At 49.0% G+C, this 24484-nt stretch overlaps 1 protein-coding gene across 1 annotated transcript in view; it reads right to left on the minus strand.

Moving 5' to 3' along the window:
• Nucleotides 1-22943, minus strand: part of LOC135891510 (complement C3-like) — a 54132-nt gene extending 31189 nt beyond the window's left edge. The window contains exons 1-14 of the mRNA XM_065419054.1: nt 22873-22943; nt 18734-18926; nt 15403-15565; nt 14668-14738; nt 13566-13660; nt 12502-12584; nt 12251-12341; nt 11659-11761; nt 11445-11565; nt 8246-8361; nt 4512-4658; nt 3565-3777; nt 2133-2327; nt 1036-1197 (exon numbers count right to left, since the gene is read on the minus strand). Coding sequence (XP_065275126.1) covers nt 1036-1197; nt 2133-2327; nt 3565-3777; nt 4512-4658; nt 8246-8361; nt 11445-11565; nt 11659-11761; nt 12251-12341; nt 12502-12584; nt 13566-13660; nt 14668-14738; nt 15403-15565; nt 18734-18926; nt 22873-22943 — 1824 coding nt within the window. The remainder of the gene's footprint in view (nt 1-1035; nt 1198-2132; nt 2328-3564; nt 3778-4511; nt 4659-8245; nt 8362-11444; nt 11566-11658; nt 11762-12250; nt 12342-12501; nt 12585-13565; nt 13661-14667; nt 14739-15402; nt 15566-18733; nt 18927-22872) is intronic.
• Nucleotides 22944-24484: the final 1541 nt, after the last annotated feature.

Consider the following 24484-nt stretch of genomic DNA (forward strand, 5'->3'; position numbering starts at 1 on the left):
TCAGGTACAACTGTGCAATCTGCAGTAACTCCACTGACTTCCTTTGACTAGCTCCGGGTTTGCAGCAGTGTAAATGAAAGCAAAATCTGAGCCGTAAGTAAAGGATTTATTGCAACTCAGTCCCCACTGAAATGCAGCCACCTCTGGGATGGAGCACAACAGCCATTCTGCACCAGCCACACAACCGATTTTAGGAGGAAAAAGAAAGAATTATGCAGCCAGTTGAACCCAGACAGAGGAGGATGTTAGGCAGAGAGAAATTAAATACCCAAATTAGAATTCAGCCAGAGCACCCGGGCCCTGACCCTTGTGGAAAGGGTCACAGGACATTTAATGACCAGAACCTCTGTTTGATAAGTCAGCTGACAAATGGCAGTTTCAGTAGCATTGCGTCCCCTAAAACCTTGATAGGGCCCGGGGACCAGCGCTGACTCAGAAGAAAGCCACCCTCTGTTGAGTCACTAACACTTTTCCCTGCAGCACAACACCCCCCAATGTTGCACTGGGACATTGGGTTCAGCACTGACTGGGAGGGGACAGCACCCCCTGCTGTGCCCCCACTCCACTCAGTGCAGCACAGCGCCCCCTAGCGCCGCATTGGGGCATTGGGTGCAGCTCAGACTGGGGAGGGAGAGCGCCCCCTACTGAGCACACCCCCACTCCCTGATGTACAGCACCACCATGGGCACTGGGGTGAGAACTGCCTCTGAAGGGAGCGCGCCCCCTACTGCATCACCCGCACAGTTCCCTACAGCCCAGCACCATCTGGGTCAACACTGTCCCAAGGGCAGGGTGTCCTTTAGTGTGTCCAGAACAGCTCCCTGCAGTACCCTGGGTTTCACTGGGTGTCTCCCAGCCAAGTACTGACCTGGCCCGGCCCAGCTCAGTTAAAGTACAGTGGAGCTCACACCCCAAGCAGCAGGTCTGCAAACAAAAGGCTCACTTCGCTTTGGAGCGTAGAGCAAGGGTAAGAGCCGAGCTGCATTTCCCGCTATAAAACATCACAAGTTACAACCAACATCTTTCATGCCCCACCTTAGATTGTGTAATTTTGTGTTTTTTGTTCAGAACGTAGACCCCTTTGTCCACGGCCACCAGGCCGACATAAGCTTTGTGGTCTCCTTCCAGCTTGAGTTTCATTGGAGTTCCCGGCTCATGGATTCTCCTGTCTTCGTTGCTGGCTCCTTTCACCACTAGCTGTATGAAAGAGAGTGAAGGGAGAGGTTTTGTTTTAAAGCAGAGGGAGCAGCTAAGAACCCATCCTTTGCAAAACATGGGAGAAAAGGACGTAAGACCTCATGTTCCTCGAGCATCCAAAAGCCTAATTCTCATCTCAGGGGCAGCTGTGTAAATCTGGAGGAGCTCCACTGACTTCAGTGCTGTTACTCCATATTCATTCTGGTGTAAACTGAGAGCAGAATTGGACCCAATGTCCATGAGGTCCCATTGTTCTGGCCATGATGGAAAGGTGACTTTGTCTCTCAGGCAGCCCTGGGAAATCTACAAACAAGTTTGAACTGTAATGGATCTCCTCCGTGGGCCCAATTCTGATCTCACACTGGTGTAAATCAGGAGCAATTAACTGGAGTTACAGCAGCTCAGCATTGTAGTTACATCACAGTCAGGTCCCCTATAGGCATTTGGAGTCACATCTGCTGAATTCATGGGCCAAAAATAAGCATCTTACTGCTGTTAGCCCCAAAGAGCCAGCCCAGCCCTGGGAGAGGGAGCTGGAATCAATTCTGACGGCCACCTCATCAGCAAAATGGCTAGTTATGGTGCAGATACAAAGCCAGATACTCAGCTGGTGCAAGTCAGTGTAGCTCCATCCACTTCAATCCAAAATCCACAGAGTCTTTATTGCTGAGCTAGAAGGAACCACAACTTGACTCCCGTACCCCAGAGTGGGTTGACAGCATTGGCTTGTGGGGACTGGGGAACATCTTTGTACGTGTAAACCGATCAAATCTGATCCAGAATTTGCTGGGAAACAGTCAATGAGAAGCCCCACGGTGCCATTTTTAGAGTCTCTTTTGAGAGTTCGTTGGCACTTTCAGGCTAGGAAAAACTCCCTCGTAATGACACCTTCATTGGAATTAACATGTAGAAGGCCAACTTGAATATCAACCTACCGTTCCCATGCAAGTGTCCTGGATGTCCAGCCAGACCGAGTCTGCTACAATCTCTGAATTTCCTAGTTGGTAGTAAGCCACGATGCGGAATGAAGGGACGAGGTCTGGAGTGATGGGCAGGGACATGGTCACCAGATTTTGTCCCGCCTGCCTGTTCTGTCTCCCTACACGAATGATCTTCCCTTTATTCAGGATCTAACAGGGAAACATGAGACGTGGATTGTTAAAGGCCACAAGGGTTAGCAGAATGGATGATTCAGTTCCATCCACCTGTTTTCTACAAGTAAGAGACGGTCACTTGCAACTTTTCACATGAGCATTTACATCTGAGTGGAGAGAGGAAAATAGGCTAAAATCCATGTGTTGCAGGAATAGGCTGTAATGGCAGTGTTGCTAATATTCACCAAATCTGATTCCCAAATCTGAGTACTGTTTATGTTTCACCAAGAGAGACCACCCCTCCTTTCCCCCACCCCATTCACCAAATATACTTCATATCCGCGCTATATGGCAACTTTATTATTTGATTTGTCCAGCTCTAAAAATAACAGAGTTGACCTATTCCTCTGCGTTGAAAAAGTAGCAGTGAAATCTAGTGTTCAGAACAGGGAACTGAGAGCAGGGGCTCCTGGGTTCCATCCCCAGCTTAAAGAGGAAATATGCTCTAGTGAGTGCACGGGGAGAAGTCAGGACTCCTGGTTCCATCTGCAGATCGAAGAGGAAGTATGGTTTAGTGCTGAGTGCAGAGGGATGGTTGTTAGGACTCCTGGGTTTTGTCTCCAGCTCCTGGAGGAAGTGGGCTCTATTGATTATCACAGGGCCTGGAGTCAATAACCAGAAGTGGATAAGGGGTCGTCCCCATGACTGACTTGATTTCATTCACACTGCGACAGGGTGCTGGGCAAAGGCTTCCAGCTTCAGCCCTCTGTCACGCCCACTCCTCATTAGGGGAACAAATTAGAGCGGACTGGAGGTAACCTGGCCCTAATTGGAGAGGTGGAGACAGCTGCTACCTAATTAGCCTGTGGCTGCATAAAAGTCTCAGGGGAAGGAAGCCAGGGGAGAGCAGGAGAAAAGGAAAAAGGCAGGGAATGAAAGCAGGGAGGTAGCTCCCCCTCCCTCCTGCCTGCAGACAGTGAGGGTTACTTGTTCATGGTGAAACAGTGGTGGGAACAAGCCTGAGAATAAAGTGCACCAGTGCACCGTGGTTACTAAACCCAGGGTCTCAGAGTGACTTTGTGAACCTAGCAGAGGCAGAAGCCAAGGGGGCCCTGCCGCACTCTGCTACACACACAATGAATATACTGCCTGACGGGAAGAATTCTCTGCTACAGGTTCTCCTTACATGCAGTGGGAATATTAAAGGACATGTGGAAACTCAGATGATGCTTAAATTCCAGGGGATCCCAGTACCCAGGGACGCAGCACTTACTATGTAGGTGAAATACTTGATCTGGTTCAGAACAGCTGGATTGTTGCTCTTCAGGTGGAAATTCACAGGTAAGTTGTCTCCAGGTTTGAGGTCAGAAGCCGTCACCGCCAGATGGAGATAGTTTTGAGACCCTCCTTGGGACTGATAGGCTTCAGCCGCCATGGACTTAGAGGCCTGGCGGTTTGCTGGGAGGTTGGGATGGGCAGTTTTTACCTGCAGGGGAGGTGGAGGTAAAATCTTAGTTGAATCTGGGAGTGAGCTTAGGGTCTATAGCCCGTCACGCTGGGTCACACCACGAGCAATAGCAAAGGAAGCTTCCCTGAGACGCCATTGTTGGTGGATTCTGCTGCTAACAGCCATTCTAGGCATGACACCTCAGAGAAACGCCAAATGTCACTTTTAACTGGCCTGTGGCTTCAGCACAGTCCTGCTGGGACTCCAGATTTCTGGACTGTCAGAGAACATGTCCCTGAACAGAGGAGACTGCCTTGCCCCTTGCAGGAGGGGGGAGATGAATATGAAGAGGGACTCTCTCCTGAAGCGGCTGGACACAGATAGATCCAGTGTTCTCTCGGGCTTTGCAGCTTGAGCCTGGTGTCACCTCACAGGTCTTCACACTCAGCAGCCATGCGCTGTCTACAAGCTCCTTTGCTGCATGGTGGGTACCTTCAGTGTGGCAAGGGGACTAAACTGGACCTGCCTATGCCCATGTCAATGTTTTCTGGGATTTCTTCTGGCCCCACGATGGCGCATTGGTTACATGGTGATCGGAGCATCTCCAAAACCAAATGGCATACAGAAAACTGACCCCAGGCGCAGATGGAATGCACAGAGTTCAGTTATCCTCCTGCTTAGTGCATGAGAGGGGAGTGAATGCCACCAACAGGGCATTGCCCTCTGGGTGCATATAGTACTTAGCTCAGCCTCAGTGTTTGAAGGTTACTCACCGTGATGGGAACCTGCTGCTTATCCCCGGGCATGTTTATAATCAGCTTGGCAGTTCCATCTCCCTGGGTCGACCCAGCCGACTGGAATCCTTCAGCCTGTACTGGGACACGGGGGGCTGGGGAGCCATCGGGGTTTGTGACGTAGACCTGAGGGGCACGATCAAAAAGGGATGCATCAAACAAGGGATGCAGCGCTCCCTGCATCCTAATTTCAAATCAAATCGCATGTACAGCATCTCAGGTCCATAGCCTCAAAGGTATTTAGCTGCCCAACTTCCATGGATTTCAATGGGAATTAGGCATCTAAATAACCTTGAGGAATGGGGCCTCCGTGATCTGCTGTATCACACCACAAAATGCACACACATTTTAAAAACTACAAGCATACAAAAATGTAAAAACCACAACTTCAACCCTGCTCCTAAATTCAGTTTACACTTTTATATACCCAACAAAACAATATACAAAAATTAATACAATAAATTGATTCATGTAGGCCAGAGAGGAAATTAATGTCACGCTAGTCTTTTCTTGTTTTGGCCCCAGGCAAATAAGGCAACTGCCCATCTAACCAAAACACGATCACTGCCAACAAATATTCTGCTTTTTGAGCTAATGAGGCAAAAGGCATCTGAGCCAAGATTGGAGATAGCCATTTATTTCTCAAGTGGCAATTAACACGCAGGAAGTGGATGGGAGTAGAGTTGATTGGAGTAGTCAAGCCAGTGAGTCAAGACTTCCAAATATTTCTTGAATCTATGGATGCTCTTTAAATAAGGGAGCCAGGGAGACATATTTGTTGCACTAACATCTGTCGATCCAGTTGGTTACAAATATCTTCAACTCTGAGGTTAATCAAAGTTTTCACACTCTGACTTAGGGTATGTCTAGGCTGCAGTTGTATGCACGCCATGCCTGCTGGCTGTGGCGCTCTGTCCCCCTCTAGTGGCATCTCAATCACTTAGCGATTAATGAGTCTACTACAGCCTTAGCTAAGTGCCATGTGGCTTTTAGCTTATGCAGTAGCAGCTTATGCATTTAGCTCTGGAGATCCCAGGTTCGATCCTGCCCACCGACAGACCCTGGTTGTCAGTGTTACCCAGTCACAGGGTGTGAACGCAGCTCAAGCCGATGTATCTGTAGTAAGATGAGGCTCTGAAACAAACCCTTGTATAAGAGGCCTGGTATGAGGCCTAAGGCCTGAACTAAAGTAATGGTCGAGACTTTGCTAACATAAAGCAAAGTTAAGCTGTGAGCCAGAGGCAGGCCCTGCTCACAGAAGCTGGCAAGGAAAGGGGTGATGTTGCAAAAAGACACATACCTAAAAGGTACCAGAACACTCAGATACTTGCACATTCCACACAGATAACAAAGAACAGGCTGACCCATCCTAAAGATGGGCAAAAGGGTAACATGATGGATAGAGTTGTTTTGTTCGAACCAACATGTACAAGGTGAGAGGCGGCACCTTACTGCGTAGAGGGGTTGTATCTTGCTACATAGAGGAGTTGCACCTCAGTACGTCAGGAATGATGTGTAACTTGTTTGTACCTGTGTATAAGAATACATCTCTGGGGCAGTGTCTTTGTCTGGCCTAGGGGGTAGTGGAGAGTCCCGCCACTGACTGAGCCGGTCCATTGTCAGGGGGCACATAGTCATAGTATGTCCTGTAGAGACTGCTGGAAACTATTACTGTGCTTTGTTTGACAATAAACCTGGCCGGGTGCCTTCGTACCTTATCGGAGCCTGTGGTCATTGGGGGTTCTCTCGGGGTCTGTTGTGTCAGCAATCTGCGCAGAGACAGGGCAGCACACAGAGAGAACACACACACACAGCTGACTGTTATCAACATTAAACAGAGCAGAGCACCACACCGGTGGCGTCTGACAACAGTACCCATGCTAGCTTCAATCTCACTAGTTTGGGTCCTGGAACGGTGAAACAAGGCAGCGTGAGCATCGGCGCGGGCTAGCCCCGTGAGTAATTATCCAGGGTCCAGGGTTGGCTTGTATAGCTAGCGCTGCCGCTGTTTCACTGTTCCTGGACCCAAGCTAGGTGATGAAAGCTAGTTCAGGGATGTCAGCTAGAGCTCCAGTCGCACCCCGTGACTGCAGTCTAGACGTACCCTTCGAGTGCTGACTAGACCTGGGTCTGAAAACCCTCAAGACTGCAGAGATCAATGGCCTTGCAAAAGCCAAGGGCGTTTTAAAGGTTTAAACCTATTACGCTGTTGCTCCAAACATAACCTTGGTAGCCAACGTAAATTCATTCCTACTCTGAAACCAACCCTTACATATTGGGCTTTGGCTGATGTAGAACATTCACCAACCTCTGTCCTACGTAAATCAACTGGGGTTTAGTTAAGAAGATCAAGTATTCTCCCCAAGAATGTATTTTGCACTACCTCTAATGACCTAAGCATAGGCGCCGACTCTGTGGGTGCTCCGGGACTGGAGCACCCACGGGGAAAAAAATAGTGGGTGTTCAGCACCCACCAGGAGGCCTCACTGATCAGCTCCTCCCCCTCCCTCCTAGTGCCTCCATCCCAGTGCCTCCTGCCCACCAAGGATCAGTTCAGCAGTGGGCAGGAGATGCTGGGGGGGCAGAGGGAGGAGCAGGCAGGGCAGAGTGGGGGCGGGAAGAAGCGGGGTTGGGCCTTGGGGGAAGGAGTGGAGTGGGGGCGGGGCCTGGGACAGAGCGGGGGGTCGAGCACCCCCGGGAAATCAGAAAGTCAGCACCTCTGACCTAAGATCTTTCCAGCCCCAAATTTCCTCACGGTATAAAATTTGAGCACCCACGTTAGCCCTAAGCATTCAGAGAGCCTGTGCAATTAAATTACCCCCAGGCACACAAGAAAAACAAACAGCTACTTGCATGGATCTTATGGTTCAGCCCTTCGACTCCTTTTTATGTTTATCCCATTCACCACTGTATGTAAAGCAAATATCCAGATAAGAAATGGACTTAACCTGCTCACTACTGTGGTCATCGATTACTTGTTTATGCACCTTTGGTCTGCAGCCAAAGATAATTGCTTCAGTTCTCTGCTAATTTAGAGTCTTACGCGCCTGCTGACAGAAAAATACTAAATTCCCTTCACAAACCCTTCAGCCCCAGAGGAGTGTGGGACCGCAAAACCATATTCTCTGCGGACAAGAGGACTGAGGCTGATTGGTTCAGAATTTTAGGAGCATAATATTTCTCCCCCTGTAATGCAGCCTAACTCGCTGGGAGAAGAATCATTCTGTCAGTGCCACTTTTGAAATTCCCCCACATCCTCCTATCCACAATGGTCCCTCTGCCCCCTATTTCTGCAAATGCCCTCCCTCTTTGGAACTCCTCACCTGTGCCCAATTCCTCTCTACAGTCAGAAAAGCCTGAAGCCCCAGCAGCTAACACACAGTCCAGGGAATATTATCCCGCAGTACACGAGTGACCCCAGGGCACATTTTGGGCCAAGCCTGTAGCTAGGTGCCATTTCACACCTTGTATTTGCTGTCAGATTTTGGGCCAGACTCTGCTCTTGTTAGTCTGGTGTAAATCTAGAGTGATTCCATTGCATTTAGTGGAGTCGCACTGGAATTAGGTTGGTGTAACTGAGATCGGAATGTGGCCCTTTGTTTCTGTTCTATTCCTACGTTCTTATACCACCCTCATCACCCTAGTACCCATAGTTCTCTCCTCTTTATACACCACAGGCAACAGTGGGCATGATCCAGAAGAAGAGATATTACCATGAGTTCAAAGGGCATCCCCGGCTTGAAGTACTTGGGTGTTTTTGTGAAGTGGATCTGATAGGGAGATGTCACAATGTTAATTCCGGTTCTCTCCGCTTCCACCATGTCGCTGCCTGCAGAGAGAAGCCATGGGTCAATTAAAACTGAGCGAGGCAATACAGATTTTGTCCTTAAGGTCCAGAGTAAAACACAAGGAATAGGCCATGGTCAGATGTTGATTCAGTGCTGCTGATTCTTGTGATTTGATCATGAGTCTCCTGTTTTAATTCCTTGTCTTCAAGCCACAGCTGCTAGAATCACCATATGGCGAGAATCTCAGCTGTCGTTTAAAAGAAGAAATAAGTTTCTAACCCTCCTGGTTGCAGAGAAAAGCTTCAAAACATGTCCCAAGTGTGATCTAACACCTCCACAGTCAGGAGGGAAAGAAAAACACGCAAAGTTCACTATTTTAAAAAAAAACATGATTTTTTTAATATGATCTCGTGATTTTGGCAGCGGGGGAATGACTTGTGATTTTTGCATGTTTGGGGTTGGCATTACTGCAGGCCATTCAGCCTGATTCTGTTCTCGCACCAGTATAAATCAGGGATAACTCCCCTGTAGTCAGTGGCACTGTAACAGTGAAAACAGAATCAGTCCCTTTCATGCTAAAACGACTTATTTTAGCTTTTAAAGATGCCACAAGAAAGAACAAAAACAAAGTCTCTGGGAGGGAGAGAGAGCACAGTGTGTGTGTGTTTGTGTATCTATATAATAAGATTCCAGGACTATCACTCTGTCCATGTACCACTCTGAACCCTAGAATGTCTGTTGTGTGTGTGTGAAGTGATGCTATATAAGCAAGTGAAGGGCTCTTTTTAGTTACAATATCACCAGGTTCAATCGTCACTGGGATTTGAAGTCTGTTACAGGCCAATTTTTAAGTCCCCAGCCATTCTGCCTTTATCAGGCTGGTGTACAACTCCAGTAAGGCATGTGCCATGCCAAGAGTTCTAGACCATTGTGATATCAGACACAACTCAACCAACCAATCACCACCTTTACTCCACTACTAATCTGCATGCAGTAATGTCATTGGTTGTTTGGATTACTTGGTCCAGTTGCCAGACCCGTGCAATGGCACAGGCTTTCAGCAACTAGTTTCATCTGTAACAAGCTACAGCTGTTCGGAACAGAATGGCTGCTCCCTCTGCAGGGAAAGTTTAGAAATCATAGCTATGTAGAGCTGGAAGGGACCTCAAGAAGTCATCTAGTCCATCCCGCACACTGAGGCAGGAGCAGGGCCGGATCCAGGCATCAGCTTGTCAAGCAGGTGCTTGGGGCGGCCGCTCCGGAGAGGGGCGGCACATCCAGGTATTCGGCGGCAATTCGGCGGACGGTCCCTCACTCCGCCTGGGAGCGAAGGACCTCCCGCCGAATTGCTGCTGCCGATCGCAATCACGATCGCGGCTTTTGTTTTGTTTTGTTTTGTTTTGGCTGCTTGGGGCGGCCAAAACCCTGGAGCCGGCCCTGGGCGGGAGTAAGTATGCCTAGACCATCCCTAAGAGCTGACCCGGAGCTCTTAGAAATGGAAAGGTGCAATGCACAGAAAGCAAAGGTGCAACAGTTTCAAGCTACTTTCACTGGTGTAAATCTGGAATTACTCCAGGTGTGACACTACACCCCATATTCTTCACAGAAATATTGTTATTATATGATTACAGCATAACTAAGATGTGTTTTATGCAAGATGAGAAAGGTTATGATTTACTGAATATGATTATCCCATTTGTATGCATGTATCATTTTTGTATCTTAAGTTAGAAATATTGACTATACATCTGTACTACAAAAGTGTTTGCACCTGGAGAACGCCCACTAGACAAAATGTAATCAGTCTGGCTGGCTAGCTGGATACAAGTCAATAGACTATTAGGGAGAATAATAGGACTTTGAAGAGGGTAATCTCCCATCTCCCAGGGATGCTGCAAATGGACTTTGAGTTATGGCTGCAGGGTCATGTGATTAAGTCACCTGATACTAGACTCCATAATAAAATTAGTACTTTTCCACTGGCCAGGGATGGGAATCACACTGGAAGACAAGCAACAAAGTCTCCTGTGGCACCTTATAGGCAGATGTATTGGAGCATAAGCTTTTGTGGGTGAATACATCTGTCAGTCTATCAGGTGCCACAGGACTTTGTTGCTTTTTACCGATCCAGACTAACACGGCTACCCCTCTGATACTGGAAGACAAAGGATTCCCGCCATATGTGAACCTATTTAAGGCAGGGAAGTGAGATAATCAGGGTCGGTTCTTCACTGAATCCCCGCCCAAGGTGACTGCTGTAAACACCTAAGACTGATCTGGGGAAGACAGGACTGAACTCAGGCTAGAGTGTGTCTGGCCTGTGAAAGAAATACCTGGAGTTTGAAGCTGCTAGCAAGAGCAGCTTGCCTTCAAGAAACTCTGCAATCTGCCTAAACAACCTTTAGGGTGAGAAATAACTGCTTGTAACCAGTTTCTTTAGTATCTGAGCTTATGTTGCATTTTTGTTTTTTTTCTGGGTAATCTGCCTTGATCTGTTTGCTATGCCTTATAATCACTTAAAATCTATCTGTTGTAGTTAATAAACTTGGTTTTGTTTTCTCTAAATCCAGTTTGTGGAATTCATAACTGGGGAGCAAAAAGCTGTGCATATCGTCCTCCACATTGAGGGAGGGGGCGGATTTCAGGAGCTTACACTGTACAGTTCTCTGTGCAGTGCAAGACAGTACAATTCTGGGTTTACACTCCAGAGGGGGTGTGCACTTGAGTGCTGGGAAATTCCTTAGCTGAAGCCTTCCCGTGCAGTGCTGATTTCAATGTCTGTCTTTCTGCAGCTTGGCGTGTCCCTACCTGTGTCTGTGCTGGAGGAGGCTTGAGAGGGCCTGGCTCAGCAGGACAGTGTAAGGGAGCCCAGGCTGGTGGAACAGGCAGGCTCAGTGATACCCCAATACATCAGGTGGCACCCTGGAGGGGGGAGCAACCCGTCACACCAGGTTTACCCCAGAGCGAATGAGGTAAGAATCTGGCCTGCAGCCTTTAAGATCTGCAGAACCCTAAGCAGATAGGGCTTTATGCATCTAAATCAACACCTTGAACTGCACTCGGCACCGGTCTGGAACACCCCGGGAATAAAGCACTTGGCTGTGCACTTATTGCTGATGCTCACCAGATTCTGTCAAAACGGTGACAGAGACGTAGAGCGAGTGGCCAACCAGTTCGTGCAGGTTGGCGAACCGAGCCTGCAGCATCGCTCTGGTCAGCGTTGCTTCCCCGTCTCCATCTTCTATCTAGAGAGGGAGAGGGAGTTTCATGACCTCATCCACACAGTTCCCCAGGAGGTGTGAATCCCTCCCCCCCCCCCAGCCGAGAACAGGAATTACCGAGATTCTCTTGAGAGACTGCGGGATACTCCTCTTCTCATCATCCACCTTCACCCCAAAGAGCACAAAGGCATTGCCATCAAGTTTTTTCCCATATAGGTATCTGGAGGAGATAAGGATGGATAAGAAAAGCCACAAGAAAACCTACTGCTGAATATTATGGCCTCATGTCACCATTCTCCTCTATAGGCCCAGCTCCTTCAGTCTATATCTCCCATGATCCACCATGTTAAGGAGAAGGGGACCTTCATGGCTATGGTGCATTATGGGAGTTTAAGTCCAGCTAGCAAGCCCAGCCCCTGGAGAAGAATGGAAGAATGAAACACCCGAATGGCAACTCCCATGAGGCACCGCACCAGCATTTCTGAATCACAAGGTTTTCAGACATTTTTTTTTTTTTTTCCATTTTTGGACATTGGTTTCTGGATGAAAAAAAAAAATTTTTTCCATGGAAAAAGGATGCTCTTCATTAAAAAAAAATAATTAATGGAGAACATTCCCAAAGTGATGCAAGATTTAGGTTTCTTTCTGCACTAAAACCTGTGGTTGCTACCCCACTCAGCTGATCCCTTCCACCTGCTCACAGACTCACCTCGCAGTGATAGAAACCCTGAAGTCTTCATTGCTATCAATGTATAAAAACTTCTCAGACGGTTCCAATATGACTTCGAAACTCGGCAACACTGGAGAAATGAGAGGGGGAGAAGAGAACATTGAGCCTGTAGGAGAGGGTGGGTTGCCAGCAAAGCCAAGCCGAATGGAGAGACTGCTCCAAGATGGTATCAGGAGAGTAGAGACAGACCCGCTCCCTGAGCCTGGGCCCGGTGGGTGCTGGATTCTTACCGTACTCCTTAACGTCAAATTGCGCACTGAAGGTCTGCTGAGGGGAGTCTTCATACTTGGCCGTGATCTTCCAGGTTCCCAGACTGGAGGAAGGAAATAAGAAGGAACACTGAATGCACTTAACACACACATTTTGCAAGGCCCACCTGCCTCACTTGTTTCTCCAGTAATTTTATCAGCTCCTGAAGCTAAATCTGAGCCATACATGGAACTCAAGCCGTCTTGAGGGAACCACAGGGAACCTCAGTCAAGTCATTTTTTGCTGCACCTAGATGTTTTCATGAACCAATACTAGAGGTAGGAACTTGGAACAAAACGTCAACCTTTGGCCAGCAAGGTTTGGGAAGTTTGGATCTAAACTTTGTGGCCGGCACTTGTTTCTACAGTCTGCGTGGTCCAAAACCCTCAATCCAAACACCCTCAAACTTAAGGAAACTCCAATCCATACCAAAATCAGGGCCCTCGCTCACCAGCTCACTGACGTAATTTTCAGAGTAGTTGAGCATTCATAAATCCCACAGAATGGGAGGTAGGGTGCTCAGCACTTTTGAAAAACAGGCCAACAGGGCCTAATCCTGCCTTCACATACTCTGGAATAAATCAGGAGTAATGGCAAGGAAGTCAGTGCAGCTTCATTCTGGTGTCTGCGTAGACTTGGAAAGATTAGTTTTTTATCGATACGTGTCATTGATTTCACTGTAGCACACGCATACCGACAAAAACACATTTCCATCGCTAATATCAAAATTTACCGATAGGCAAAGCAAGAAAAATGCGGCTTGAGAACTTACTACAGTTTGATTTAAGGCTTTATCCTTTATACCTTGTGTATTTGGCCATATGATTATCCATCGAAACTATAACAAATACCAATCAAATTATGCCAAGACTGGGTATGTGGCAGGAGAGTTTGTTTTCTCCACGTCACTTGGAAATGCCTGTAGGAGATGATCTAGCTGATGGGCCACACACAGTAACTAGCTCCACATCATCTCTTTTGCTTCCCTGCCCAACTCCTGCAAAGCTCTGCTCTGTCCAGGCATAGTAACATCAGGGCAATCTACCTGATAATCTCCGGCAAGGGGTGGCTCAGGGAGAAGATGCCTGATTTCAAGGGGGCGGAGATGGGAATCTGCTTGACAATAATGGACTCAGGGGTCTGGAAAGGAAACAAGTTGAGAGTTTAGGGAGAAAAATGCTGTTAATTGCTCTTAACAACATCATCTGCCATGTTTACATTCCTGGGCCAGTGGAGGGTTCTCCATACTTCCAACAATAGCATGTAACAATCTGGACTCCACTGATTTGTTGGAATTTCTTAACTAGCCAGACACACTGGAAAAACCGACAAATCTCTCCTGACCTGGCTCAGCGAGGCCACCAAAGAACTCAAGGAAGAAGCTCGGAAGACTTAAGAGCCTCCACGGCAGAATCTTGCAGACGCCAGGCTTAACCCTGAGCTATCTGCAAACCTTGGAGCTGCCCCAAGGGCTGCGTCGCTCTGCCAGCCACAGCTGCTCCCCATCGCAAGGCCCCAGCTGGTTATGCTGCTGCTCAGGGCAGAGTGTCAAAGAAAGGGGAAACCGAGTCAAAGAGGAACTGAAGGGACAGATGTGTTCTCTCCACTCCCAGCTGGCTGAGGTGAGGAAACCCCAGGGGATTATTGCCCAGGGGATTGCAGCTGATTTACTTTATTTTATGGACCAAAAAGCCCAGTGGAAAGGGCCTTAAGAGGACTAACGCCTGGAGCTATAAGCCCTGTTCCTGCCACCACTTTACACGTCCTTCAAAGGGCTCCTTGCAGGGGCTCCTTGTCTTCAGCCTCCCCAGACAAGCACCTGCCTGGCTCTTCCCAAAGACCTCCATGCAACTTTCCTCAAGCGTTAACACCATTGCAGAACCGCGGGACCTCCCCCGAGAGCTGCCTGGCTGCTGCCCCTGCAAACTTTGTAACCTCCCTCATGACTGGAGGAGAATTTGGATGCCAGAGGTTTGCAAGGAGAGACCTCAGACAATCATTTGCTTTTCTCCCGGCCGTAACATGTTGTTGCTACACGCAGGGGTTCTATGCAGCCTCCTCAGTCACAATAAATTGCTGTGCGTTACCCAGACAAGTGGCTAAACCCACCTATCCCCCCACAGGCTCACTCAGAACAGCGACCTCACCTCAAACTCCACAATCACTGTCTTAGACACCGGTTCCAGTTTGTGACCCACGGTGAAGATCCGGTAGAGGACTGAGAAAATAAAGGGAGAAGAGAGGGACGTCATTAACTGATAGACACCTTGGCCCAGATCCTCAAATCTACTTAGGTGTCTAAGTCTGATTGAAAACAACGGGAGTTCGGTGCCTAACTCCACGGAGGATCTGAGCCATCAGCCCCATCAGGGGTTGTTTCACGATAGCCTCTTTCTACAGTCGGAGATCTCCATGGCTTTTTTCTTTAGGGCGTTGTCTTGCATTTCTCCCCTGTCGCTACGTACCAGGTGGGCAGGCTTTGTCATTGCAGGAACCTGTCCTGCTCTGAATGGGCTGGGATTAGCAGCCCCTATTTCACACAGGCTTTGGGACGGTCGTCAGATGGGGACATGTATCTCGGTACAAGATGGAGCAGAACCAGTCACTGTGATTTGAAAAGTTCCATCACCCATTCGCAATCCCATGGCCCACCCAGTCTTTCGGTATCTAACACTCAATGGGACATTCCAGCTAGGACAATGGTGAAGGGTGAAATATTGCAAATTGGTGGTGGCAGAGTCTCTGCTCCAACTGTCCTCCATCTTCAGCCAGACAACAAGCAAAGCAATATGCACAGGATGGACCCGCAGCTGCTGTAGATATGGCATGACATCAACAGCTCCCACCCCTTCCCATTAGAAGAGACCAGGGGAAGGCAGTACCTGTAGACCCGGGTGTATAGATGGTTTTATCTGTCTGGATAAAGATGTATCCACTGTGGAAATGGACCAGAACCACTTTCTCCAGGGTGTGCTGAGGAAACGTAGCCTTGACCACAACATACTGGTTTTGTTTGGAATCTTTCTTTATATCTTTGGTGGGAACCTGCATGAGAAGAAGAGCATGGATGAGTTCTTCCTGCTTTTACTCACCACCACAAGGGATGTTCTACGGAAAAGTTTTAATGATCCTTAAGTTATACATGTAAAGAATCTATAAGAAACCCTGGCCTTTTACTAACCCGCTCTACATGCAGTTCCTCCAGCAGCTTACACAGCTGCGAGAAGATGGTGGGTCTCCTCATTGGGGAATACCCCAGGTGGAGGGGGATTCCCAGGATGGCACAGAGTCAGCATAGGTCACCACCAGTGAGTCAGGCCAGACCATTTGGACAGCCCAGTACCCATTGTCCGGTCACCTCCTGTTATATGGAATGTTTGTTAACCAAAGGGCATCCCATGGGTGCCCTGCTGAAGTCAGTTCTACTGCACTGATGTGCTCCCGACTATTCCTACTGTGCTCCCTTAAAACTGTAACATCTTGGAGAACTTCCCTCTGTCCCCCCAACTCTCCATTCCCGGCCAGGACTTTGGATCAACTCACAACGAGAATCCTGCTCCACCAGGGAACCCCACCCAGAAATGCTGCTGTGCCCAGCGCAGACTAGGGACAGGACTTGGCAAACTCTGAGCAAGTTTCCCAGGCAGTGCAAACACGAGCCATAGTGCATATGGTTATGTACCTGACCACAGAACCTCGGTGCATTGAACGAAGAAGCTCTCAAGTCAGCTGAGACACCAATAATTGGCTTTGACGTGTTAACAGGAATTAAGACCAAAGTATTCACCAAAACTCTTGTGACTTTAACCATTTCATTGTCGTCTCTTTTTTTATTATTTGCAATGGAAAATGCCAAAAAATGAACGAAATCATGTCATTTGCATGTTTTGTTCAGTACGGGTTCTTGTACCGACCCCACCACCGCAATACCTGAGTATCTCCCAGTCATGCATTAGGCAACAGAACTAATATCTGGGAGGGATAGCTCAGTGGTTTGAGCATTGGCCTGCTAAACCCAGGGTTGTGAGCTCAATTCTTGAGGTGGCGATTTAGGGATCTGGGGCAAAAATCTGTCTGGGGATTGATCCTGATTTGAGCAAGGGGTTGGACTAGATGACCTCCTGAGGTCCCTTCCAATCCTGATAATCTATGTTAGATCTCACTGTGATTCAGTTTATCTATTTAAGTTATTATATGGCCCCTATTAACATGTCAGTATATCATTACCCAAGTGCCTCAACTTTAATGCATTTACCCTCACAGCATGCCCCTTTCCCTCCCCCCCACAAAATAAAGAAGTGCTATTATCTATATTTCACAGATGGGAAAACTGAGACACAGAGCAACTAAGTGACCTACCCAAGGACTCAGAGAGAGTCTGTGACACAGCTGGACTATTGTTTTAGTCAAAACAATAGTTAAGAATAAAATTGTCAGACACGGAGAAAAACATAAACTGTTGAGCAATAGTCAACATGGTTTCTGTAAAGGGAAATCGTATCTTACTAATCTATTAGAGTTCTTTGAAGGGGTCAACAAACTTGTGGACAAGGGGGATCCAGTGGACATAGTGTACTTAGATTTCCAGAAAGCCTTTGACAAGGTCCCTCACCAAAGGCTCTTAGGTAAATTAAGTTGTCAAGGGATAAAAGGGAAGGTCCTTTCATGGATTGAGAACTGGTTAAAAGACCGGGAACAAAGGGTAGGAATTAATGGTAAATTCTCAGAATGAAGAAGGGTAACTAGTGGTGTTCCCCAAGGGTCAGTCCTCGGACCAATCCTATTCAACTTATTTATAAATGATCTGGAGAAAGGGGTAAACAGTGAGGTGGCAAAGTTTGCAGATGATACTAAACTGCTCAAGATAGTTAAGACCAAAGCAGACAGTGATGAACTTCAAAAAGATCTCACAAAACTAAGTGATTGGGCAACAAAATGGCAAATGAAATTTAATGTGGATAAATGTAAAGTAATGCACATTGGGAAAAATAACCCCAACTATACATACAATATGATGGGGGCAAATTTAGCTACAACAAGTCAGGAAAAAGATCTTGGAGTCATCGTGGATAGTTCTCTGAAGATGTCCGTGCAGTGTGCAGAGGCGGTCAAAAAAGCAAACAGGATGTTAGGGATCATTAAAAAGGGGATAGAGAATAAGACTGAGAATATATTATTGCCCTTATATAAATCGATGGTACGCCCACATCTCGAATACTGCGTACAGATGTGGTCTCCTCATCTAAAAAAAGATATACTGGCACTAGAAAAGGTTCAGAAAAGGGCAACTAAAATGATTAGGGGTTTGGAAAGGGTCCCATATGAGGAGAGATTAAAGAGGCTAGGACTCTTCAGCTTGGAAAAGAGGAGACTAAGGGGGGATATGATAGAGGTATATAAAATCATGAGTGATGTGGAGAAAGTGGATAAGGAAAAGTTATTTACTTATTCCCATAATACAAGAACTAGGGGTCACCAAATGAAACTAATAGGCAGCAGGTTTAAAACAAATACAAAGAAGTTCTTCTTCACGCAGCACACAGTCAACTTGTGGAACTCCTTACCTGAGGAGGTTGTGAAGGCTAGGACTATAACAGCGTTTAAAAGAGAACTGGATAAATTCATGGTGGTTAAGTCCATTAATGGCTATTAGCCAGGATGGGTAAGGAATGGTGTCCCTAGCCTCTGTCTGTCAGAGGATGGAGATGGATGGCAGGAGAGAGATCACTTGATCATTGCCTGTTAGGTCCACTCCCTCTGGGGCACCTGGCATTGGCCACTGTCGGCAGACAGGATACTGGGCTAGATGGACCTTTGGTCTGACCCGGTACGGCCGTTCTTATGTTCTTATGGAAATCAAACCCAGGTCCTCTGAGTCCCAGGCTAGCACCCTAACCACTAGATCATCCTTCCTCTCAACATTTTCTTCTACCTCCTAATTTGGAGCACCGAGGGCAGGGGTGGACAACCTGCGGAGCCACATGAGGCTCTTCAGAAGTTAATATGCGGCTTCTTGTATAGGCACCGACTCTGGGGCTGGAGCTACAGGTGCCAAATTTCCAATGTGCCGGTGTGGGGGCTCACTGCTCATCCCCTGCCTCCACCCCACCCCTTCCCGCCCCCTCCCCTGACCCTGCCATGCCCTCCCTCTTCTCCCTCCCCCCCCAGAGCCTCCTGCATGCCATGAAACAGCTGATGGGGAGTTTTACCCACCTTTATTACGGCTGTGCCCATCATCCCATTCGCAGGGTTGAGGTCGGTTTGGACCTGGTATAAGATGTTTTTCTTAAGCGGGAAGTCCTGCACGATGACTGTAACCACAATTGGGGCATTGAGACCATGGGCTTCCACCACGACCTTCTCTTCACTCTCCACCCGCAGGACGTTGGGCGTGATCAGGGAGTAGCTGTGAATGGCAAAAAGGTCGATGTGATTAATTCATTCAGTATTTAAAACCCCACTGGCTGCGATTCCCACATCCCCAAGGATGTTTTATACTAAGCTTGTTACTGCAGTTTGCAATTTATTATTTGCTTTACAGCAGCATCTTGAAATCCCAACAGCGACTGAGGCACGGTACAAACACAGAGTAAGAGAAAGTTCCTGCCCCTAGGGGTATGTCTACACAGCCGCTGGGAGGCGTGACTCCCAATTTGGATAGACATAGGGCTTGTCTACACTACGGGCTTTTTCTGTCGGTGTAGATAATGCACCATTCATTCCTCCATCAACCTAGCCGCATCTACACCGGCAGTTAGGTTGACTTAACTACAGCGCTGCTTAAACCCCTGGGCAATGTAGCTAGGTTGACCTAAATGTTAAATGTAGACCAGGGCACACAGGTGCTAGCTCTGATTGAGCTGGTTCCTAAAAATTGCAGCAGGGCCCTGGCAGCTGGGGCCCAAGGTGCACAAAGACAAAGTGCACTAAGGAACTGTTAGTACACATTAACAGTGTCCTCACAGACAGTTAGTGTGCAGTGGGGGGTAGATTTCCACTTCAGTTTGCTGTGAACTAACTCTTCATGGAGACAAGCCCTTCCAAGTCCAGTTGACTTTGCCCCTAAATCACCTAGGCTGTCTGGAAAATCCCCCCTTAGACAATGGAATTAAAGCAGGGTTGCCGTCTTCCCGGGAAAACGCTTGACTGATTACATCACCCACAGTGTTGTGAATTCACAAGGAAGTAGGCCTGGAGGGAAATAAAAAGTTTTGCTAAATGTCAGCCAAGTTCTCTGTGTGTCACTCCGGTAAGAAGGGTGACAGACGATTGGACCTGAGTTTTTCATACCAGATAAAGATCATACATACACACACACACACACACACACGTGGGCGAAAAGTTCAGGGCCTAATGCACTCCTGTCCCTACTGAAAATTGCTGTGAGTGGATGTGTCCCCTGGCCTGATGCTCTTCCCTTTAAGTCAGTGCTGACCCCAATGCCCTGGCATGGTGCTGGGGGTGCTGCATTGCAACCAGCTAGGTGGTGGCTGGCTCAGTAGGGGGCGCTGTCTTCCAACTCTGTGCAGATCTTCATGCCCCAGTTTGATGCTAGTGCTGTGCTGGGGGGGGGGGGGGCAGGCCCAGTTTAACCCACATGTACTCAGTGCTCTTGCACTGGGCCCCCATCTCCAGGGGTGCCTGTCCACCCGGGGCGGGGGTGAACAAATCCTGCCAGATTATTTGTTTTGGCCCATCAAAGTCCAGCTTGGGGCAGGAGAGCCGATGGCGCCAGGACCAGGATGGGAACAGAGGCCCCACCCCTGCCGGTGCGCTATGGTGACAGCCAGTGGGCCGGAGCAAGGAGCCAGGCCAGCCCCATGGGACAAGAACCACCATATGGGGTAACTGTGGGGTGAGCTCACTCTCCTATACCCTCCTAGGTCCTCCCACTCCCTAGGGATAGGACCCAACACCCCAGTCACACACTCCCCCACCATTTCCATAGTGCACACAGGGCCCCAAAATTCTTTAATCTGTCACTGTGGGGGCGCTCAGCAGGGGGCGCTCTCGCCTGGCAGTCAGTGCTGACCCCAATACCCCAGTGCAGTGCTAGGGGGCACTGTGCTGCAGGGAGCAGGGTGGGGGGCTCAGTAGACGGAGCTCTCCCATCTGAGCTAGTGCTGACGCCAGTTCCCCTTGGAGAGGACGATACTGTGTCCTGCATTCCATCAACTCCGATCGTACGGTCTGCAGCCAGCGTGTGTGACCCTGTTACGGAGCCCTCTGGAATGCGCTGCCCTTTGCACGGCCTGACCCTGCCTAGAGAGGAGCATGCTGCGCTGGGGAGTCATCGAGCATGGGCCGTGTTTACTGCTCATCTGCTCCGCAGGCAATACCAGGAGCATCTAAGCAGGGCGTGTGCTTGGTACCAGCCGTCCACCAGAGCGCTGTCAAAATGGACCATTTTACTGATGTTCCTCCTAGAAATCCTAGAGATGCAGGTTAGGGTTGAGACCTGGAGTGAGCGCTGCACGGTGGCTACCAAATCTCCTCTCTCCCTCCTGGGGAACCCTCCCTCCTCCTTTCCTGAAAGTTGGCCCAGGCTCAGAAACATAAATCTCTGGAACCCTTTGGGGAAAGCTGCACCGAGGTCTGCGCATCTGGCCTGCAGCCCACCGTGGTGCATTCCCAGTGGGGTCAAGCTGCAAAACCCAGCCCCACATCCAGACGTCTGTCTATCACCCCGAAGTCTGGCGCCCGGACGGCAGCTGCTCCAGCACCATGGGGAGGGTGGGGACCCGACCCACGCTCCGTAGGTGAGTTGGGTCATCCTGACAGATCAATGCATCTCTCATGCAGCTTCTGGCTTCTCACTGGCTCAGCAGGCCCCTGAGGTGGGATGAACCTTTAAGCAGCCCCCTCCCCCCAGTTCTGAAGGGGGGCATCCCTCGGAGTTTCCCTCTGTCACCCGCTCAGTGTCACGTCCATCGTTTGGCCTGGCCATAGGGGACAGCACCAAATCAAACCAAACTACCTGTTCCTGCCTCCTCCCTTTTATCACTGCCACCCCCTTCCCTTCCCAGCTTTACAGCCAAGAACATGGGCTATTAATTTGTCTCTTGGCCGTACACCTGGCCACCCCAGCACAGACATGAACAGGCCGGGAGGCGGTAACCATGCCAGGCAGCCAATCAGTCAGAGGGACAATAGAAGCTTAGCCCCAGGGTCACACTCAAAGCCAGGGCCGCCGGGGGGGGGGGGGGGCGGAAAGTGGGGCAATTTGCCCCAGGCCCTCGGCCCCAGAAGGGCCCCCATGAGAATATAGTATTCTATAGTATTGCAACTTTTTTTTTATGGAAGGGGCCCCTGAAATTGCTTTGCCCTAGGCCCCCTGAATCCTCTGGGCGGCCCTGCTCAAAGCACTCGCCAGACATAGATCTCACAGTACTTTACAGAGGTAGGTAAGTGTCACGATCCCCCTTTCACAGATGAGGGAGAGGCCGGCACAGAAAAGGGGAGGGACTTCCTTAAGGTCACACAGCCAGTCAGTGATTCAGCTGGGAATAGAGCCCAGCAGTTTTGACTCCTAGTCACACCACCCGGCTCTAACCACTAGACATCATTCCCCCCCTAGAACCCAGGCGTCTCCTGGATATCCCCCTTGTGAGAGCGTCAGGTAGAACCAAGGAGTTCTCTGGCCCCCCAGGCACATTCCCTCCAACAGCTGGAAATAGAACCCAGGAGTCCTGACTTCCAGTGCAGTGCCCAAGCTGTGGACCACTGTGCTTCGGACGCCCACCAGCCCCTTGGAAGTGAACTGGGTTCTGGTCTGCCTCATGTACCATCAGCAATCCCCTTAGCTAATGGAATTATTGCAGTTTAACTAACTACCCATTGAAGTCAGTGGAGTTACTCCAGGTTTGCACCAGTATACACTGAAAATAGAATTTTGCCCCACTGGGTGTCTTGCGGACATAGAAACTGAGCAAGGAGTCCAAGATGTGGCCCTGTAGAACCTGATTCTGGTCTCTTTTAGGGCCTGATCCAAAGCCCACTGAAGCCAAAGGAAAGACAACCCCACTGATTTCAGTGCATTTCAGGGGGGTGCAACCCCATTGTTTTCAATGGAGTTATTCCCTGTCTACACCTGGTTCATTTAGACCAAGTGAGGCTCAAAATCCAGTTTATTCTTTAAAAAAAATTCCATCCTCCAAACCCCCAAATTAGCCTCGGAACTGAGTGAGGGAGAAGAGGGTTGGACCAGGTGAGGAGGAGAATTTCTGCAGCCTGTTCCCACTCCACAGACAGTAGCAGAGAAGAGAGGAAAATTGAGCTTGGTTTCCATTGGCAGCCATGTAACGAACCCAGGTAATATCCCCATCACCGTGGCAGAAGCGCGGGGTACTTACAGTTGGCTGTGAGAAACAGCCGGGAAGTAGAAAGCAAACACGGCCACCAGGCAGAGAGCAGAGCCCCCCATGGTGAGGACAGGAGGGTCAGGAGAAGGAGCTCCTCCGGGGCTATTTATCCTCCGAGTTGCCTGTAAGCTGAGCCCTCGTGCACACAGCTGGGCGGGTTAGTCAGTGGGGGGAGGAGCCCAGGAAACCTGAAAAGTTCAGAACAAACGATATTTTCTTCACTCCCTTGACACAAGGGTTTATTTGTCTTTCCAAGGGGGGAGTTGGAATTAGGGACCTGAGGCTGTGGTTGTGTTTACTCCACACCAAGGTGCTGGCCACAGATCAGAATGGAGGGGCTCTGATCAATACCACAGTTCAGGCCTAGCATGGAGAGGGGGGGCTGGAAGTCAGGACTCCCAGGTTCTGCTCCCAGCTGTGAATGAGGAATAGGATCAAGTGGGTTAAAGCGGGGGGGCTGGGAGTCAGGACGCTTGGGCTTTATTCCTAGCTCTGGGAGGGGAGTGGGATCTACTGGGTTACAACGAGGAGGCAGGCTGAGAATCAGGACTCCTGGGTTTTGTTCCTGGATCTGCCTTTTGACTCTGTTTTACCTTGGGCAAGTTCTAGGATGTTTCAGTAGGGAAAGCGGTCCCAGTCGTGAAGGGAGCCCCAGAAGGGTGGATCTCTCTGTCTATCCCACTCACTTGGGTTGTAAAACCTTTGGGGCAGAAACTGTCTCTTAGGCCAGGACTCCGCTACACTCTATGAGGGAATCTACGCTGCTGGTAGCAATGGTGGGACCAGCATGTTCGACCACCCATCATCTACACCTGCTCTGTATGTTTGCACAGCACCTAGCACAAAGAAGGCCTTTCGGTGCTACTGCCAGGTAACATAAAACTGACCAAAGGAAATAATAATGTGGAATTAGCCTGCGGAACCCATTGCCACATGATAGTCCTGCTTCAGGACATAAGGCAATGGGTGTTAAGAGGTAATGTCCCCCCTGGGCAGGCTATAATTGTCCATAGAGTTTCTTGCACCTGGCTCTGAAATGTCTGGTAATGGCCATGCTTGGCCATGAACCTATGATCTGATCCGGTGTGGCAGTTCCTGTGCCCCTAAACAATACATCATGGTTGGCATCTTCAAAGCCATGTCGGAGATTCAGACACATTTTAATGGCAGATGGGTATCAAAATCCCTTCGGTGGCTTTGAAGTTCGAAACAGCAATTTGCACAGGCACCAGTTAACCTATCGCTCTTCACCTGCAATAACCCTGTAATCCAGTACCTGGCATTTTAGAGGTTAACCTCCTTGATGAACGAGACCTTCAGATCTCTGGGCCAGATCCTCCGCTGGTATGAACCCGCCTAGCCCCACTGAGATCACTCATCTCAGAGTCTGTTTTTTCCTTCCTCTGGGTAAAAGCAAACCAGGGAAGGGTTAATGGGGGAGGGCAGGTTATCAGCTGCCTTCCAGTAACAGGTTTCTTTTCCTGGCAGTGGTATTTGGACAGGGCTTGAGTCTGGACAATATCCAAAGACATCCAATTGCAACATATTTACTTATGGATAAACAGCCGACTGGGCTTACCTAACAACGGGTGTCACAAGTCTT

Source organism: Emys orbicularis, chromosome 19, assembly GCF_028017835.1.
Source record: "Emys orbicularis isolate rEmyOrb1 chromosome 19, rEmyOrb1.hap1, whole genome shotgun sequence".
Taxonomy (NCBI): domain Eukaryota; kingdom Metazoa; phylum Chordata; order Testudines; family Emydidae; genus Emys; species Emys orbicularis.